The sequence below is a fragment of the Carassius auratus genome, chromosome 19 (assembly GCF_003368295.1).
Source record: "Carassius auratus strain Wakin chromosome 19, ASM336829v1, whole genome shotgun sequence".
NCBI classification, from domain to species: domain Eukaryota; kingdom Metazoa; phylum Chordata; class Actinopteri; order Cypriniformes; family Cyprinidae; genus Carassius; species Carassius auratus.
Genome location: NC_039261.1, coordinates 4,025,329 through 4,046,716, shown reverse-complemented (window position 1 = coordinate 4,046,716; position 21,388 = coordinate 4,025,329). Strand labels below are relative to the sequence as shown.

Here is a 21,388-nt window from a genome sequence, read left to right as displayed (position 1 = left end):
ACACATTTTACATTAATAATTTTGACTATTTACCTCATAATCATGACTCATAATCAAGACATAAATGAAAATTATGAGATACTATGTCATGTTTTTTGATAGTTTTTTTCTTATGTGGCAGGAATGTTCTTCTATAATAGAATGCATATTGTGCTCAGTACGCTGATTTTTTTGTATGCATGGAATACCCAGATTCTATAGTACACAACAGAGTGCATTATGCTGGGAACTGTATCCCACAATGCAATGTGTATGGCTTTACTTTCCAGGGTGAATGAACCAGAAGTTATTAGGGACATGATGTTTTTGATTAATTACTATTGTGGAACTGCAAGTAACGAGGTCATGTGACGACAAAGTAACAGCTGTTTGAGACGTGGAATTTTGCAGAACTAATTTTGAATTAGGCCTGTACGGTTCAAGTTCTATAAAAATAGTTGCCTTATATTTCATTCATATTTCATGTTAACAGCAAAATTAGCTGTGAATGTAAAGCGAGAATTGCGGGTCAAGTTGATTCTAATAGGGATGTTCTGTTTCACTAAGGGTGCTGTCTCTGTAGATATCAGAAATCAAGTCTGCTCAGTGGGTTTCAGACAAGAGCCACACATTACGATGGCAACGAAAACAGGCCAAAGTGTCAGATCAGCAGAAATAGTCTCTGGGTAGTCTGAGAGTTAATTAGCAAAGGAAGTAAAAGCCCTTGAGCAATGCTTGAGTTTCAGAGTCGCTCTTGCGGGACTAGACAACGATACAGCACTCTTGATAAGCAACAAAAGCAGTGTGTGTGTGTGTGTCACTTACTTCGAGCTCACACTCGAACAGAGTATCATCCAGCAGCTTGATTTTGCAGTGCATGACCCTGGGGCGGCGAAATGTTTTCTGCTTCTTCCCCTCCTCCTCCTCTTCCTCCGCCACCGCGTTATCCTCCTGTTTTTCTTCCTCTTTTTCTCCTTCCTCCTTTACCTCTGTTTCTGCCGCACCTGCGTCTTCCAGCTTGGCCTCTTCCTCTACTTTCTCTTTTTCCTTCTCACACTCCTTGTCATTCTCTCCCTCCTGTCCTTTGGCCTTGTCCTCGTTTTTCTTCTCCTCCTTCTCTTTTTTCTCCTTTTTCTCTTTCTTCTCTGCTTTCTCTTTTTTCTGTGGTTTCTCCTTCTTCTCCGGCTTCTCCTTGTCTGCTTTCTCCTTCTTTTCCTTTTCCTTCTTTTCCTTCTTCTTCTTCTCCCCCTTCTCCCCCTTTTCTGCCTTGCCGGACTCCAGCTCGGCGTCTTTCTTCTGATCTGCTACAATTTGCTGGAGGAAAACAAATAAGTTAAAAATCCAAAGTTTATATTACTACAAAATTAATGTGCTGGAGGAAGACTAATGTGTTCCTTTTTAGAACCAAGGTTCTACAGAATGATTATTTTAGAGTTTTTGAAAGTAAGCCAACTTGATTGCCAATAACCAATAATTTTGTATGTGTAAAACATAAACTAAATGCCATTTTTTAAAGTCACTGATGATACTAGTGATGATTATAAAACATTTTTTACAGTGCAACCTTTTTTTATTTTCATGGGGTCATTGGTCCCCCTTTTTTCACAAGTTGATATGATTCTTTAGAGTCTTAAAGTCTATAACATACTTTGGTTAAAGTTTCTCGTTGGAATCTGAGAATGGCTTGATTTTAGAAAGGGGTCATGATTTATCAAGATATTAAAAAAATAAATGAAAATGTCTTCTTTTGCATTCAACAGAAAATAAATTCATACAGGTTTGGAACAACATGAGAGTGAGAAAATTGGGACAGAATTTTAATTTTTGGATGATCTATCCCTTTAAAACACTTCGTATTCAAGAGAAAAGAGAGCAGAATAAATAATCAAATGCTAGCATAAGGGGGAAAAAAGCTGAAGCATTTTGACAGAAGTCAGCAATGCCTAAAATACCAACCGTTCAGTGAGAAAAGTCTCTCTGAAAGCTTTTAGTGAACTGTGCTGCTGGAGGTTTTAACACGCAACCTTTAACCGTAACTCGACATGTGAATGTGAGATGTGTGAAGCCCCACAGTTCAGTTGCCCTTGCTACATGCAAACAGTGAGAACATCCAGTTGTCATCCTGAGGTCAAAAGTAAGCCCACACACGGGATTGCTCTGACTTTAAAAAGTCTTAGAGATACTTTAATGTTTTGCTTCAGAAGACTTAATTTAGAAGTGTGGAACACTTTTGTCCCAAATGGTGATGATTAATTAGCGCTTCTTTAATGCAAACAAAATAGATAAGCTACAACAGGCTAGCATGTCAGCTGTGGTGATGCTAGGGCTGATTTATCAATATAAAAATATTCCTGCTTGCTGTCAAACTACTTCAAACCAACTGATAGCAGCAGGTGACTGAGTAACAACTAACCTCAAAACGACTGTCGTAACTTATTTTTATCAAAATGTATCCAATACTTTTTGGATGCTCAAAACTGGAAATGCTTAAGGACTGTTGTGTTAGCTTACATTTTTTACCACCATCTTTAAGTTTTTATGACAACGTTTAAATGCTTATATTTTATTGAGTAGAAACATAAGTATATCATTAAAATAGTTAATAGAAAAATGCTTATATGCAACTCAGATTTGAGTGATGATTGTTAAAATATAATTAATTACATGATTAGGGTTTTAATGTTCAGCTATAAAAACTTTCATTTCAGTTCCAGTAAAAAATAAATATCAGTGCATCACTACTTTTATGGTGCTTTTTGCCCTTTTCATATATTATATATCAGTGTTAATTTTGACAGGCATTTTAGATTTAGTCTTAGTCTTTATCTAAATGCTTAGTAGGTTTAGTCACATTTTAGCCATTTTAGTCTTTCATAGTTTTAGTCTAGTTTTAGTAGACGAAAGGTCATTGCATTTTTGTCAACTTTTAGTCATTACTTTTAGTCATTATTTTAGTCAAACTGCAGTTATCAACATTTATTTTGGTAGCTATTTTATATGAGGTATTCAAAGTAAAATAATCATTAATTCTTCTCTATTTAGACCAAATCAATTAAGGATTGAATTTGGAAAAAACTTGAATAAATTATGACAATTTTCATTTTTGTGTGAACCTTTAATAGTATAGTGAAAAGGGAGCAACATATACAAATTATAGTTGTTAATATATAATATAGATAATAAATTTAATTTAACTTTTTTGAAAAAGAAGCATAATAAGACAAATATGAAAAAGATACAAATTAAACTCATTTTTTTCTTTTTTAGATACAGTAGGTTTACTTAAAGTGCACTTTTATTTAAAACATATTTCGCTTGTTTACATTAATGACATGGCATACGTATTACTGACACCGTTCAGTTATTTGGACTGCTGTGTGTGTATTTGGGCAATGAGAACTGATCGCGTGCAGTACTGCCTATGGAAGTGGATCGCTAAGTAAATCGACCATGAATTGTGACTCCCCGGAAACACCGTACTCTTTTCCCCTTTCGTATGCTGAGGCCATTGTTTCAGTTCGCTAGTTTGCATTTTGTTAATTTATCTATCCACTGCGGCTACCATACCGAGACTAGATATGCGAACGCCCTTTATCCTATTGCAATCCAATGACAGGGATGCACATTTTATGTCTGGTAGTCCTCCAAAAATATTATAGTCCCTTCTCGTCCTGTTTACGAAGAGGCGGCATAAATTTCGTCATAGTTTTTATCATCAGATATTAGGTTTAGCCCATCGACGCTTGTTAACAAATATTTTTTATCCTCGTCTTCGTTGACGAAATGAACACTGTTATATATACACACAAAAATCTGGCTCTAGTTTTCATACCATCCTCTTTCTCACCTGGTTTTCAGCACTGCTGATTGAGTGCTGGTCTAGAGCAACATCGCCCTCTATGCGCAGTTCCGGCTCGGGGTCCGCTATGGGAGCTTTGGGTTCTTCCTGGCTGCCCTTGTCCCGGGCCCTCTCTGTCTCCGCCCCCTCGCCGTCAGAGCACTGTGAGCGGCGCTTCAGGAAGGAGGAGAAGAGCCGGGAGAGGCTGCGGCCAGCGGAGGTGCGCTGACGTGGCTTCAGCTCCTGTTCCTCCTCCGAGCCCCTGGGGGGCGGTGAGGTGCCAGAGGGGCTGTCCTGAGCGGTGTCAGCGGGGCCTGGCTCCTGTGCAGAGGGGTCCTCCTCTTCCTGCTGCTGCTCACACACCTGCTTCTTATGAATGCTCTCCGCCTCGTCTGTGGTCATGGCAGTCGCTGCAGGAAGAGACGTTTCGGGTTATTTTACAGCACTGTTGAAAGTGTCCGTATACTACACTATTTCCAGTGGATTTTCAAAGTATGTCTCGGTCAGTATGCACTTGAAAATGTGCAACAGGAAGTAAGTGCACTGAAATTTGGGGCTGGGTATCGATTCAGATGTCAAGCTCTTAATCCTATTTGATTCTCTTTTTTTTTTATTACATTCAGTGAATATCGTTTTAATATAAATACTATTGATATTTCTAAAAAAATGTAAACACCAGTTTACAAATGGTGAATTAATAAAATTAAATTAAAATTAAGAACCACAGGCCTTTATTTTAAACCTATTATTTTTGTGTATAGGCTTCTTTTTTGAGCAATAATAGGACCCTATAAAATGTTTTTGTAATTTTTTTCTGGTAATCAAATGAAGGCATAAAACATTAATTTAATTCATCCTAATCAAATGAAAATTAAAACCTTTTATTTTTTGGCAAATAAAGTGCTGCACAACAAAGGTTTACTGTTAAATAAAAAAAATATAAAAGAAAATGTGATTATTCCTTTAAAAATAAAAATGTATTTATATGTATCAGCAGTAGTATGTCTTAAGACTGCTAAATAGTCATATATTCTGACGTTTCTTAACGTTAAACTATACTTTTATTTTGACGGGTTGCCGTGAGGAACTTGCAGCTGCTGTGCATGTGATGTGATTGTAGTCTTCTCAAATTAAACAGATCTCAAATTCAGAGCAGCTGGAGATGATATTCGTGTATTCATATCATCAAAGTGAGACAGCAAAGCTGAAAACATTGCGAGCATCGTCCACGATTTAGTTTGTGTGTAAGTTACATTAGTATCTGCCATTCATTAATTGTTTGCAGAAATCATGGCACCTTATGCGTCAAATTCTTCTGCAGATTGTTTGTATTCCTATTGTATTTCCCCTGAGCATTGAGAATCACCCGTAATGGCTTTGTTATTGGTTCTCATCCACAGTATCGTTTGCTCATAACATCTGAAATGATAAGCGCTGAATGAATCACAGGCTTTCTGTTGTAACATCGCGCAAGGGAAATAAGGGTGACATATAGAGGAGAAGAGTATTGATAAGATTCACGTTAATCAGATCTTGTTTTAAATGTAGGCTGAAATAAATCCCAGAAAAGATCAATTCCTGAAACATTGGAGTGGCACTCAACTTTTTAATGCACAGAATAGGGCTGGACGATTAATCGAAAAGTAATCAAAATTCAGGACCTCTAACCGACGTGATTTTCCCATGTTGGTTATTTCGGTTTTTTAATCCTGTTAACACTTCCCCATTAACAGCACACTACCATGTGTGTAGACACATAACTCTGCTTTCCAGTCAGTGGCATAAAAGCAAAACACTGAGGTGTACACCGGTTCAACACAGCGATGGCGCGAGTCTTGCGTCTTCACTAAACTTTGTCAGTTGTATTTGTTTTATGGTTTGGACGTTCAAGCGATTAGACGGTGGGATGTGTATTATTATTTCGAGCTCCCCTCCGCGCAGCTGCATTGTGACACGAGCACTCATATAAACAGCTGTGAAGATTGCGCGCACAGAGGAACGCAAAAACTAGTTGTCAGCGCTGTTCTGTGATTTATCACTAAAGTAGCTTAGAATCTCAAAACTTATTATAGCATATTTTTCTACTTCTGAAGGAACTAGGCTATTTACAACCCACTGCTTCACAATAATATAGAGACGGTATGACTAACTCACACACGCAATCACTTGTACTTGGCAACAAGCCAACATACTGTTATGCTATTTAAACTTCTTTTTCTTCTTCTTCTTATAATTATTTTTCTGAGAATAAATTCTAAACGCTACTCCTCCTAGGGCTTTAAAGCAACAAGCCCCAAACTCGGCAGACACCTGCGGGATAGAGGGGTGCTTGTTGCTGTATCTTTTCAGAGTGATCAGACTTAAAGTTTTTTTTTATTAATTTTTAAATGTAAAAATGCATTACCCATAGACTTACATTGCCTGAGAAAAATTGCGCCCCTAAAGTTGCAATGAGATTTAGGGGAGGAGTCGGGTTCGTTTTACTTTTAAAACCGGTTAAAAATACAAGTAAATAATAAAATTTCCCTCAAACTGACAAGATAAACCAACATATCTGATTAGTACAGGGGTTAGGGCTCATTAATAATTTATTTCTGGGCAGAGAGCAGTCAGAAAGATGAGAGAAGAATCACTGCTGCTGTCTCCACGGAGCTCACAACGAGCGAATTCATTCTTAAGACCTTTTAAAACGGCGATTGCACGCAATCCACACGTTAGAACACACCAAGAGCTAAATTCAGATGTTTCTGAACCGTTAAAAGTAATAACATGATATATTCGCGGCAGCCAAATGTCCACGAGCTCGCGATGTATTTCTCTGAACACTTGAAGTCCACATGACAGCCGCATTTCGGGGCGAGATCGGACAAATAAATAGGCTACACATTTCATTCACACTGACAAGCTAAACCAACATGGGTCATTCTCACGAAACAGTTGAAACGCCATGTCACTAGTGATTTTAGATATTAAACATGCAATTTAGTAATATATAAAAACACCATAATAAAGACAATACTGTTCTCTACCTTGCACAAAGAGTAATTTCAACATAGGAATTAATTATTTTTGCATTTTATTGCATTTTCTGCTGAAATTCTCATTACCGCAATGCGTCCAGCTGTATCTTAACTTATGTTATGTTGTAATTTAAACAAATTACAATTAAAATATTCTGAAAAAAGTAAATGGATATTCTTCTATAATTTTTCACATGACAGAAAAATGACAGACTGAATATTCATGTATAATAATAATGATACAATAGTGGAAATATAAAGTGTCCATGACTAATGTTCTCATCCTCCGCAATATTTTTTGAGGGTCAATAACGCACGCAAATGTTTTTTTAATATAAATCTTGATTTTAAATTAAGCAACACATGAGGCAGAACCTTCGAAATACCAACAAGGTAGGCAGGTATCTTCATATTGTTCCAGTTAAAAGTGTAAAATTCTCTTGTCAGAACGTGAACACGACAAATTGATTATCATCACCGAAACGGGTAGTTTTCCACATTTAGAAAAATATTAGATTACAAATTTTCTATGAAAATATACTTAATTAATGACTGATAATATACACAGAGTAAAAATTAGCTAAATCATCATGGCTTCTCTGTTGTTAGCAAAACATGCTAAGACACCTCATCCTCCGCAACACCATTTTCACTCACCGCAACAATTTAAGGCCAGTTGCGGTAGAGAGAACCTCTTTTTCGGTAATGAGAATTTAATCATACAGACTATTGTTAAATGTATGTAATGAGTTATTAAATTAAATATTATTTAATAACAAAACAAAAAAGCTTAAGCAAAGGCTAGGGTGACCAATTTCAGAGAAAACTTTTATACCAACCCACCAAATCCCAGGAAGGAGAGAGACATTATGGGTTAGAGGTTACAGTAGGAGTAGTTATCAAAAATTGTTGGGAAGCCTACACAAATGTTGGTGCATCTATCATTATGAGGACTTTCTATAAGTGTAATGATTTTTATACTGAGCAACAGAACTTTGTGTGTGTGTGTGTGTGTTCACTGCTGTGTGTGTGCACTTTGGATGGGTTAAATGCAGAGCACAAATTCTGAGTATGGGTCACCATACTTGGCTGTATGTCATATTAGAATAATTTCTAAAGGATCATTTGACACTGAAACCTAGAGTAATGATGCTAAAAATTCAGCTTTGTCACCACAGAAATAAAATTCTGGTTTAAAGTATATTAAAAAGATAACAATCACTTTATCATAATATTACTGTTTTTACTGTAGTTCTGATCAAATAAATGCAGCCTTGATGAGCAGAAGAAGCTTCAAAAAAACTTTTTTTATTTTTTATTATTGATGCTAAACTTTTGAATGGCAGTGTATTTAAAAATAAAAAATGCGGCAGTTTTAAATTCTAATTCAAAAACAATTATTATAGAATGGTTAGGGTTAAATTGAATGAGAACATCTTTAAGGAAAAAAGAAAAATATATTGTGAATCATCTTTTTAGGAATGAGCGATTTTGGAAAAACTTTAGGTTCACACTTGGGTATACTCTTTACCAGAACCAACTCTTTCAGTAGAAAGAAAAAAATCCACTTGAGTTATCAAAGACTACATTCCCACTGTCAATGACTATTAATAAATAGTTATTACATAATTATATGATTATTACATAAAATATAAAATAAAATGAGAAACATTATTTTGTAATAATGTATTGTGAATATTTTTTTAATAATAAAACTAAAATTACAAAACTAATATTAGTCTTGTTTGTTTTCTAACATTGCACTATTAAGTATTTATTTTTGTGGAAAACCACAGGGTGCCCTTTAAACTGCTTCTCATAAAACCTATTCATAAAGCAGCTGTGACAGAATTTTACTAAGGAATGGGGAGAAATCTTAAGCTAAGAAAAAGAGTGAGGACGACCTTCTTGGTATGGATGATGTCAGCATGATTATTAACTACACCCACAGTGATTGGCTGATAAGGGATGGGTATCTGTCAGTTATTTTATAATAGAAATATTGTAGAATGAGATATCATGTTACCATAATCAAATAAAGATTTAAAAATAAAAATGTTGCAATATTCAAATAAAGTTTGAACTAGAGTGTCAATAATTAAACAAGCATATGTTCAGCTAATTGTCAGCTTCTACATGTCTGCATCTTATAAATAATTGTTATATGTATAAGCAGCCTTTTAAATAAGACTAGAATTATTATGGCTGATATGACAGTAAGATTTAGTACAAAGGTAAAAGAAATCCAAACTGGGATACTAAAATATTTTGTGAAAATGGCCCCTGGTGTTTATACCCTATATTATCTAGTTATGAAGCACTGCAAAATAATTTATGCCAATATTATCTCATTTATTTTCTACATTAAATATTATTTGTTTGACTATACCACATACTTAATATGCCTATTAACATTACCGAAATCATGAACCTCATTTTCGTAAGCTATGTATCATTACCGCAACATGTGTTCTTTTAAGATTTATTTAAGAAATTGAAAAATAGTAGTCTGCTTTTAAATGTATGTGCAGAATCTATACATTATGTTCTTTCAGGTTTGCAACATCATTTTGAAAATATTTCAGTTTTTACTGAAAAAAAAAAAAAATTGGCTGCAAAATGCAGAAGGTGTTGCGGTAATGAGAGAAATAATTGAAAATCACATAAAAATTTTATTATAAAAATATATGTTATTCCAGAGTTTCAAGTAACTGTGCATGACTGTTAATAAACCATTTTTAAAAATGTGAAAATGTATTATTTTTCCCCACATCACTGGACTTTTCAGAGTGTTACGGTAATGAGATTTTTAAGGACATGTTTTGGAAAATATGTTCAAAAAGTTGTTAAATTGTCAGTAAAACTTTTTTAAATTTATGGTCACTGACACTTCAGACCCGGCTCTTAATGCTTAAAAAGAAAATTTGTTGATACAAACATTTTTTTAAATGTCATATATGAAATCTTTGAAACTACGATTTCGTGAGAATCACCCACATATGTTATTATTACCGGGTCAGATCTCATTTATAAACTAGAATTAAAAGTTAGTGAACTAACTTTGATGTTGGCTTGGCCATCTTGGCCATGGGGCAAAAGAGCCACAGTACTTGTGTGCCCAACATTCTTGAGTTGCCCCGCAGCAAAAAATAAAAAATAATAATACCATAAAAACTACACCTTATTTCAGTCTTTTTCCATGGTCCCTTGCTGTTTTCTTTTTTAATAAAAAGCCTAGGCTATGATAACAGCTACGACAGGGTTGTCTAGCTGAATGCGAAATAAGTCATGCAAAAACCATAATCTCCTAAATACTATTCAATTTAATCTTATTTTAATAGTACTGACAACATATTTTAAGTTATCACACTACTGAAAAATTAAAGAAGGGACACTATATATAGTATACTTCGGTGAGTCAAGAGCTAAACAAAAAGTTCTGTTTCATTACAAAATACTGTAACTTTTATAAACGTTATACTATAACCACAAAATTTTAATTAATATTTAAAATAAATATTTCATAAAACTGAAACTTAAATATATTATTTTTATAGGCTATACAAAACAGAAAAGAAAAAAGACTAAATAATAAGGCTGAATAAGCTGATCTATAGCATGTTAAATGGTGGTTGCCTGTCTATGAATGGTACACCCCTCTAAGCACACAGAAGTGGTTTGACCCAAGTCCTCAGCAGCCAATTACACTGACCTGTTCAAACTGATTTTTAAGGCATACTTCACTTGTATTTCATGTGTATTTAACTTGTATTTAAAACGTGAAATACACGTTAAATACACGCTGATTTTTCATGAGTAAACAACGCGTATTTAACGCTTTAAATACGTGTTGTCTACGCGTGAAATACACGTATTTAACGTGTATTTGACCCTCTTGGCCTTCCATACACATTAGAAGGGAGACGTGAAAAAAGGACATCGCATACTTTATCACAGAATATTTGTTCGGCAGCACTTGTTTAGTTTAAAAGTAGACATGTCAAGCTTTCGGTCAGATATCTCATTAATAAATTATGTCTCTGACCAAAGAACAGAGAGAAAGACGAGAGAGAAATGAGCACTTCATCAGCATTTTTTAAGAGATTCCAAAAATAATATCACAGCACTAGTCCACCCATTAGAACACAACAAGAGCAGAATTCAGGTGTTTTTGATATGTTTATGTGTGAAAAATGACATATAATTTGACAGCGTGATACAGCTTATGAATACTGGAAGGAAAAAAAGTCACGACAGCCTTTTAACTCTGGAGTCGATTAACGCATATACACATTTTGAGTCATTTTCTTCTGATAACCCCGAAAATTACTTAAATTACACTTTCAGTTTTAATCGTACAGATAAGAGCAATACATCAATCGAATCTGTAAAGGGTCTACTTTTTTTTGGATACAAACATAATGACAACAAAACTTTGTGTACTTATAAAATAAAGATAACAAACAAGGTGTGCTGTCTGCAGCCTTGGTCTGCGCTGATCTTCATTTACAAACACTTCATTAAAATGAACTGTAACTCCATGAATACTCAACGAAGAGACATGGGAGAGATAACTATAGAAAGCTTGACATGTCTACTTCTAAACTACTTTTAAAACAAGTACTGCCGAACAAATATTCTGTGATAAATTAATCCATATCAAAACAACGCAATGTCCTTTTTTCACATTTCCCTTCATTATATCTAATGTGTCTGGAAGGCCAAGAGGGTCAAATACATGTGAATTTTAACGCGTCAACAGCACGTTAAATACGTGTATTTCACGCGTAGACAACACGTATTTAACGCGTTAAATACGTGTTGTTTACTCGTGAAAAATCAGCGCGTTTCTTATTTAGTCTTTTTTCTTTTCTGTTTTGTATAGCCTATAGAAATAATATATTTAAGTTTCAGTTTTATGAAATATTATTTTTTTACTAAATATTAATTAAAATTTTGTGGTGATAGTATAAAGTTTATAAAAGTTACAGTATTTTGTAATGAAACAGGACTTTTTGTTTAGCTCTTGACTTGCCGAAGTATACTATATATAGTGTCCCTTCTTTAATTTTTCAGTAGTGTGATAACTTAAAATATGTTGTCAGTACTATTAAAATAAGATTAAATTGAATAGTATTTAGGAGATTATGGTTTTTGCATGACTTATTTCGCATTCAGCTAGACAACCCTGGCGTAGCTGTTCTCATAGCCTAGGCTTTTTATTAAAAAAGACAACAGCAAGGGACCATGGAAAAAGACTGTTGCAGGTGTATTTTTTATGGTATTATTATTTTTATTTTTTTGCAGCAGGGCAACTCAAGAATGTTGGGCACACAAGTACTGTGGCTCTTTTGCCCCATGGCCAAGATGGCCAAGCCAACATCAAAGTTAGTTCACTAACTTTTAATTCTAGTTTATCTTTATCTGATCTTTATTTAACTCTTACACAGAGCAATAATCTGTAAGAAATGTTACGAACATAGATCAAATAACTGCTGATAGTGAGCTATGATGTCAGATCGCTCTTTCAATGGAAAAAAATATCCCACCTTTATAAGTCAATCATATTTACAGTACAAACCTTGTCAGTCAACTATGAGGGCAAAAAAACAAAACAGAAAAAAAATAATCTTTCATTAATCGTAATCGAGGTAAAATGTTAAATTAATCGTGGTTTTGATTTTAGGCCATAATCGTCCAGCCTTAGCACAGAAACATTTTTGCGATATTCTAAACAGTTTTCGTACGCTTTAATAATGTTGTATTTAATTCCAAAGGAAAGGATTCCTCAGTTCAACACTGTATCAATGAAATAAATCTCGGCTCGCAAACTTTTACTCTGTCGACAAACGAACTCGCAACATCGTTTTACATGTCTTGTCATGCCAGAGCTGTCAAACATGTGTAGCGATACAATGTTGTTTCTACAAACAATAAATGAACAGCATAACAACTTACTAGCCACAGAGCTAACTTCTGAAAAAGTACTTGAAGACTCAAAATAAAATGCATCGCCCGGACAGCAGTTATTTGACACGCAACCGATAATACTGTTTGTTAGTTTACATATAATCTAAAATGTTGTAGAATGCTGGAGGAGAATGAACTTACTGGGGTTTGACGCAGATGTGACAGTATGCGGAAACTTGTGCGCGCTAACAAATTCAACTTTTCATGCGATCTTGTATATCATGAGCGCGTGCTATAAAACGTACTGTAAATAACCAACAAATATATCACTCTGCCAGCGGCACTAACTTCAGCTGCAAACACTGTACTGGGAACAACGGCGCCGTTTCGAGCCCAGTTTCCTTTCTCCACAGAGCTGCTTCGAATGAAATTACACTTTATTGTGTGTTGTACACACACCAGGGATGGAAATTAACTTTTTTGTCCACCGGCCGGGTGAAACCGTATGCTATTTTTATTTACCCGCCACGGTAGCCGGTAGGTGAAGCGAGTTTACCTGTCACCCGTATTTGGCTGGTAGCGGGTGCTAATTTGCATCCCTGGTCTTTTGTGAACTGAGTTTCACGCACAGATGAAAACAAATGTTCAAAATGTTCAAGCGTCCAACTACGCGTGAACAAGAGTCTGCACTGCTGCCTCTTCAGGACCCTAACCCTGACTGTGATTCCAATTGCCCATATGGTTACTCAGACCCTGTGCTTGGCATGTTCATTACAGTTCATCAGAGACGTACTGATATCCGATGAGTGTCTCAGTGAATCATTTAAATGTTGGACTGTTCTATTCAACCCACAAAGCTGTCATTTAACTTTTTTCAATCACTTCTGCAATCTAGGTGTAAGAGAAACTGAGCACTGCCACACAACGACAGATGCACTCTGTGCATCTCCACTGAACCTTGAATAGTTTTAACAACCCAAAAACAACTGAAAGAACCTCACACTCGTATGTGCCTTCAAATAATGCAACAGTCTATCAGTCAAGCCATATCCAAGTATGACAAGCTCATATGTTTAGTGTTAAATCTAATTACACAGAGATCACATACAAACCACTTCGGTAAAGATGTTTGTGAGCCAGCCTACTCTAAAGCTGATGACATCACAGCAGATTTACACACTAAAGCATTATGGGTATTGCCTGAGGTCAGCTGTGTCAGCGTCCACTCACACATGCAGCAACGAGGCTTGAGCTAACCAGCTGACGGTAACCGTGATATTCAAATCAGGAAATATCGACATGATATTAATTTAGGGTGTGACGATATACTGGTACTGACGATAACCACAATATTGAAAATGAACAGGACACTTATGATAACACGACACGCAAATAACCTACCTACCATAAACTATAGGTTAAAGAGATTAAAATACGGGTACGCAAGTGAACAGGTTAAAGCATCAGTTTGGATGTTAATATTTATTCATCATACTGTTGAACTTGACAGTATTTTGTCTCGTTTTTTTATAGGGAGCTTCAAAGAATATAGAGAAAACCAGAGTCTCACGTCAGCTGTGACCTGAAGAAGAAGAAGTGAAAATGCATGTTTCCTGTGTTTACCAGTATCCTTATGTTCATTGGGTAAAACGAAAAACTAACTAACTAAATAAACAAAGTAAAATTAATGTGGCTGATTCACCTATAGACTTATTTTTCTATAGTTTTCTATAGATATTGTGATATATCGATATTGTAAATTCTTTTTACCGCAATAAACGTGGTATGAAAAATCTAATATTGTGACAGCCCTAATTCCATACTATGACAACTACAGAGCACACAGTGATGGAAAAAATATATTTCATTGCTTTTGTGTTCTCTTCCATGAAGGTTGTGTTCTTTGAGAAATTTTTCTATTCACTTGCTAAACTTTTGAAATCTTTCACAAAACTGGTAAAGAAAATAATATTTTAACATCTTATTGTTACAATATTACAATGTTGGCACTCCCACCAGCTCCATTTTCTACGGCTCTTGGCCCTGCCCTGCTGGCTACAAATGTGAGACTTTATTTCAGTGCTTTTGATATTTCAATACTTTTGAAAGTGAACAAAAGTACCAGGTAGCAGCTTTCTTTAAGTACAAGTGGTACCGAGTAACCCGGTCAACCCGGTTCGCATACAACGCTATGATTTCTGCGAAGCAGAAAACGCAACGGAATCTCAAAATCCAGTCATGAAAATGAAACGTACATTTTAATATGGACAGTCATGGAAAAAGTTAGCATAAATTAATCAAATCAAATCTGTACATGGACCAGTATCTGTAAAAGTTGGTTAAAATATGAATCCTGCATGTTCTGCGCATTCCTGTGTGAATGAATGAATGGTTTGTTTACTACATAGACTGAAGCGTGTGACGCTTGCAGTAATTTCAGCATCTGCTGTCTCAATGAGGACATAAAATACATCAATAACATTACCAGAACTGTTCTGAGTCACTTCACAAGCATTTTACCGTTTCATTTGAGTAAAACCAGTGTCAATTTAAAGGTATTCACGGCAACCCGTCCAAATAAGTTCATTTTTACATAAAGGCATTGTGCAAAAATTTTACTATTATTTAGTAGAATGTATGTGATACTGCTAGATATTTTAAAAAAAAATGTTAAAGAAATAAATCACACAATATTTCTTTGTTTTAATTTTAATAGCAAATCCCCTTTATTTACCAAAAAATTTAATTAGCATATTATTGTGTTTTCCTTTGGTACCAAAATTGGTACCGAGAACCGTGGATTTTCACTGGTATTGGTACCGAATACTGAAATTTTGGTACCGTGACAACACTAGGAGTCAGCGAATATAATTTTTTTTTAATGCAAGGTTTGCGGGTAATGCAAATGAACACAAAGTTTCTCAGGGAAACACATTACTATTACATAACATTTACACTGCAAACTTTTTGTGAGGCAACATAAATGTTTTGTAAGTGAATGCAAAGTTTATGAATGCGGTGTTTAACTGTTGACTGATCATAAAGGTACACTCACGTTAGTGAAATCAGAGCAAGTGGAAAAAAGGTCTGCTGTATTCTTCTTAATAGCATAGCTATGAGATAACCACCACTCACACAGAAGTCACTTTCAAACCAAGCAGGTTTTTTTTACTCCATGCAATGAATTAATTTTACCAACCTGAAAATGCAATATTTTCCCATGCAGATTTCACATGAGGTTCAAGTTGGTCAAGTGAATTTATCAAGCTGACCAACAGAAATCTGCTTGGTTTGAAAGTGACTTCTGTGTTTCATATCTCACTACACTACTGGAACTTTTTTCCCCCATGAAAAACGCTAAAATGGCTGCACCTTAACTACTGTATTATACAAGAATTACATCAAAGAGAATCACTGCGACTACAAAGAACATGATCTCACTGAACATGTTCTCATGCTGTTCTGATGTCCCCTACAGATTCAGACTAAACTGAGGGACTTCCTCATGTCTCCTGACTCAACGCATCATCCGTCCCATCCTCCAAACTATCTCTCCATTGTCCCCTCTATCCTCCACCTGTACAAAAGCTAAAAAAAGTCCCTCCTCCAAGCTGATATTGCATTGAAACTTGGGTCTGTGGCCCGTGATTTCAACTAGGCCGACTTCAACACTATTTTTGCTTTATTTTTACCTAGATTAATGGAGATGACAATTAATAAAATGATTGATTATTAAGTTATCATTCTAGTTTACAGCACACAGACAAGTAAATGAATACAGGCTCAAATAGCTCCCTGTTTAATCATCTTGTCCACACACACACACACACACACACACAGGTCTGCTATTCAGCCGTCGTTCTTTCCCATTCACTAGCAAAGTAATTACAAAGCCTCATTATGAGGGTCCAAGTTTAAGCAGTCTCTTGAGGACAGACTGGACTAAAAAAGTCTATCCCATTCATGCAGAAAGGCTGCTTCTGTTTGAGTCATAATGTTTATTCAACTAATCTGGCACTAAGATGCATTTAACCTCCCTCTCACAACAAATATCACATTATTCTCAATATATCAACAGGTCAAGTATGATCCCTGTCATTTAATGTGTGTGAGTCAGGTTTTGAAATGTCCCCACAAGCACAGTACAGTCTAAAATCCCTCACATCATGAGGATCAGCCAACAGTCCTCATGAGGAAAACACGTACAGAGTTCTGGCATGAAACTCCAGATGGTGCAGTCTGATAGGTCTGGCGCAATCTGACATAATGACATCATTTTTACACGGCACAGCTGATTGGTCTTCTCCTGTATCAGTAGCCAATGAGCAAGTTGCTCAACATTCAAATATTTGACTAGTGCTTGCTTTAGCAGTTTTAGCATGCTTTAGAAACCCTCCACCTTCCCCAGCTCCATCTGTATAGATCTGCTATGGGGTGAACATGTATGCTATATGGTAGGGCTGGGAAATTAATCGAAGAAGTGTGAAAGAGAACTTACACTGTTCCTCAGGGGGATTTTTTGTATCCTTCATAAAAACAGCAACATTTTGTACAAAAAGAAATTCATGTGTCATATTCAAAGACGATGTCCAGATCAGATTTAGATCGTTAATCAGAACATAGATGGAGTCAATCACTTCCATCAACACCCCCAAAACTTTACAGCGCTACAACACTTCCTGGGACGACGTTTCATTCACGTTTGGCAAGTTTGATTATGCTGTTTGTTTGATTTATGGTGATTGCGTTATTTGACATATACTTCTGTTTACATATGCAATCGCTTTTTTCTGATTCTTTTTTGATCCAGACATTCAGTACTCTTTCAGAAGACGTTTAATAGCGGCTCCTATCATATATCACTGAAAACACGCAAAAACAGCCGGAAAATTCTGTCAATGGCAGGGAATCGGTTAATGAGCAAATTAGAAAAGACAAAATATAAAATTGCAGAAAGGTCCGTGTGAATACTACACAATAAAATACTCCATCTCAACAGAGTGGATACTTATATACAAAATACTACACTTCTCATTCTGAAATGAAACCAAACAGGAATTGAACTTCTCAACTTCTCCATTTATTTACTTAAAGTCCTTAACAAACCAAAATCCCCACCCAGCATCTGCTCAACTAAACCATTCAGCTGCAAACAGTGTGATTATCAGCGCCTTTCTACTTTGCAGAAGATTTTCCATTTAAATAATTTAATCTACCTGCAGCAAACGCGCACATACACACTGAGCTGAGAGTCAAACGATGACACACACTGCAACCTGTGCACAAACACACACACACAGAGCATGACGGTCTGTGATCACAACTGGAAACAATGAAACCGTTACTAGTTGAAAACATGAAATTTGTAAGTAAAACAGGGTCATTCCATGTCAAATCAAACTAATTTCCTAATAATATTTTTTATGATGAAAGATAAGCATAATGTAGTAAAGCACTATTTTGTAGACTGATGGCAGCAGCATCATTTAATTGTTACACAGAGACAGGTACTTTAAGTCTATTAGTAAAATCTGTTGACTTCAGCAATCTCTCTTCTTTGTAACCCAAAGGTGACAGGGTTAGTATCAGTTGTATGCATAGTGACCAACATTTGGTTTTTGACCACTGAAAAAAGCAGCAGTTTTCTTATATCTAGAAAAGGAACAATGTAAAGCCTTAAAAGTTAAGATACCAAAACAAAACTTTAAATCTAAAAGGATTTTAAGATATATTGAATACTTCTTGAGTTACAGCCATGCATTGCAAACTTCAGGGTAAAATTAGGGGTTTCCTAATTTTTGAATTATCTCTATTGGAACATTATGCAAAGACTGCTAAAGTCAACAGATTTTACTAAAAGACCCAATCTCTGTCTGTAAATAAACAATGCCGCCATCTTTCTAAAGTCATTTTTACCCAAATTGACTGCAAATCTAGATTACTCACTAAATATATATATATATATATATATCCATGACTTAATATTTTGACTTTCTTCTTATAAAAGAAGAGTTGTACTTGTTGGGTTGACCCGGAATGACCCTTTTATTTTATTAGAGATGAAGGGTAAATGAAGTGGCTCGAGTCTGTGTGTAATGTGGTTTCTGTCAACTGCTTCCAGTCTGAAGAACTTGCTTGATAATGATGGGAGTGATCTAGTTTTGTTTTGCGTCAGCTCCTGATTTGAGACCAGCAGGTGCAGAGCCCATTTTCCCGTCCCAGAACTGTCTCGTATTCTGCGCTGTGTCTGTGGGAAAGGGCTATAATTCAGTCCATCTCATTTTTCTGGCCCGGAGGAACAGGTGAGCCGGGTGTGTGGATGTCTGGAAGCTTCCTGTTAGACCCGTCTGTTATTACAGTAAACAAACACGAGCCTCTTTTCCCCACAGGCTGTCCAATATCTCAACCAAATCCACCTCATCCTTTCTACAGGCGCTGTCACACTGCTAATATCCTGTTCACTGCCAGTATGAGAACTGTCTACATGCATTTGTGTTTTACAATGCTTTTGTAGGGCCGTTATTAATGGTGCGGGGTGGAGGAAGGAGGGGCCGAGGGCGTGACGGCATGGATTTACAGACACAATGACTGAAACAAACACACAGAACTGAGACAGAGACGCATTAGACATGCTGGAGTCCTGAACCCTGCCTGATCACCAGACAACACCAACGCTGAGCTCATCAGGACACCAGTCAGCCACCAGACAAAATCTACAACAACAAAAGTGTCAAAACAGACAAAGTTCAGATAACAAGTAATACAAAAATTTGATTATACAAATAGAAACATGAATGTACATAATAAAACAGACATACAAATAAATAAATAAATAAACCAGTGACAGAAGAAAAAAATGTAAGGGGTAGGTTTAGGAGTAGGGTTAGAGATACAGTTTCTACAGTATACAACCCATTAATCCTATGGAATGTGCCCATAATTAAAGGAATATTGAGTGGTGTGTGTGTGTGTGTGTGTGTGTGTGTGTGTGTGTGTATACCTTCTTAACCATATTTTGGAGACTCCCATGTTAATTGGAGCATCCCATCCCATATTTTAATGGCTCTCTGGCGCTGAAAGTGTACCTCCAGCAGCTACAGCAAGAGAACAGTAATGGTGGACCGCAGCTTCTCACTCAGGGCTGTGTATGCTAATAAGGCAGAGAGTGTCACAGATGGGCGGGACTTTCACTGACTATAACGTCATAGTCTGGAACTGCTCTTGTGGAGAGATTTATGACAGGTTTATGATTTTTAAGGGATTATAAAACAATGAGTAAGTGGATTTTTACCATTATAGGCTGGTGTTTTCACACACTGCGGCTACACAACTGTGTCCAAACACCTTATAAAAGTGATTTTTGTGTTCTATGGCCAGGCATGAAGGCGGTTCAGGGGTTATAAAGGTGAGAAGGATATTACCCCTCTAGGGGGGTCAGAGGGCATGCTCCCCCATAAGAAAAATTGTAATATTCCATATTTTAAAGCATCAGTCTAATGCATTTTGAGATGCTTTTTTGCCAACCTTGGGAGAGCTGGAGAAACTTAACTTCAGCCATTACTTTCAAGTCAAAATGCGTATCCTCTACGCAAATTGCATACAGGTTGGCAGGTCTGCTTATTGATAGAACGATGGACCACTTTCCCTTCTGCCTTGTCAATCCACTCACCTCAAAATCTACCTCCTCAAAAACGGTAGCCTTTTGCTAATAATTTTCCAATTTTCCAATGTTAGCTGGCTAACGTTGCGTTCTCTCCTGCTGTGTTCAATGACTCAATTCATCAAGCTATAGCTAACGTTGGCTAAGTCCATGTCATAAGAGCTCCTGGGTAACTTAACTTATATAAACCAGAAAATATTAAAATTATTGAAACCATCACTCACCAAATTCATTGGTTTCAAAATGGTGAATTTCGCCGAAAGGTGAGGGATTTTCATGTATGTATGGCACCTTTAAAGGTGCTGTATGATTTTGACTCTACTAAAGCATAAAAATACTGTAAGATGTTGACATATTTGTTTATCTGAAAAGCAATGCTGCAGTAAGTTATTCTTCTTTGAAAATATGTGTCCGGCCGGAATGTCTGTCTCTGTTTTGGTTTCTGAAACCCGCCCACTGCCAGTTTACCCAACTGTATTTCAGTACCCCGGGTTAGCAGTTGGCCTAAAAAACACATTTTGTTTCATTTATCAAGTGGGCTCGCTCCTGTTGGTGTCATCAATCTGGCAACCTGTGTGTGTGTGTGTGTGTGTGTGTGTGTGTGTGTGTGTGTGTGTGTGTGTGTGTCAAATCTGGGGAGGAGGGACCATGTGAAAAAAACTCTCCAATATTTTGAATTTGGACTGCAATTCCTAGTTCAGCCACTCGGTGTCAACCCTACATACCGCCCCTTTAAATAAACATTTAATAACAACATAATAACGATTACTCCACTGTTCCACTGTACAAACACTTTATCTATAAATAAATTAGTATTTTAGTTTTGATAATAATAAATAAAATACACGTTCAACAGAATAGTAATGACTATTAAGAATACTCCACTGAACAAACTCTCTGAAGCTCTGTTTTTGTTTGGATCCTCTGGCCGCTAATACCACTGTATTTACACTAATCCACTCTCTATAGTCCCCTCCCCCT

General features: G+C 36.2%; 1 protein-coding gene across 10 annotated transcripts in view; it reads right to left on the bottom strand.

Annotated features, from left to right (window-relative positions):
• The window catches only part of LOC113119165 (protein 4.1-like), a 71,471-nt gene that overhangs the window by 34,933 nt on the left and 15,150 nt on the right, over positions 1-21,388 (bottom strand). For 8 of the 10 annotated variants that reach the window (XM_026288412.1, XM_026288416.1, XM_026288415.1 and 5 more), the window contains exons 2-3: positions 3,827-4,209; positions 805-1,293 (exon numbers count right to left, since the gene is read on the bottom strand). In XM_026288412.1, the coding sequence (XP_026144197.1) occupies positions 805-1,293; positions 3,827-4,209 (872 nt within the window). Of the gene's footprint in view, positions 1-804; positions 1,294-3,826; positions 4,228-21,388 lie in introns of all 10 variants that reach the window. The other 2 variants (XM_026288421.1, XM_026288413.1) reach the window with 1 other exon arrangement.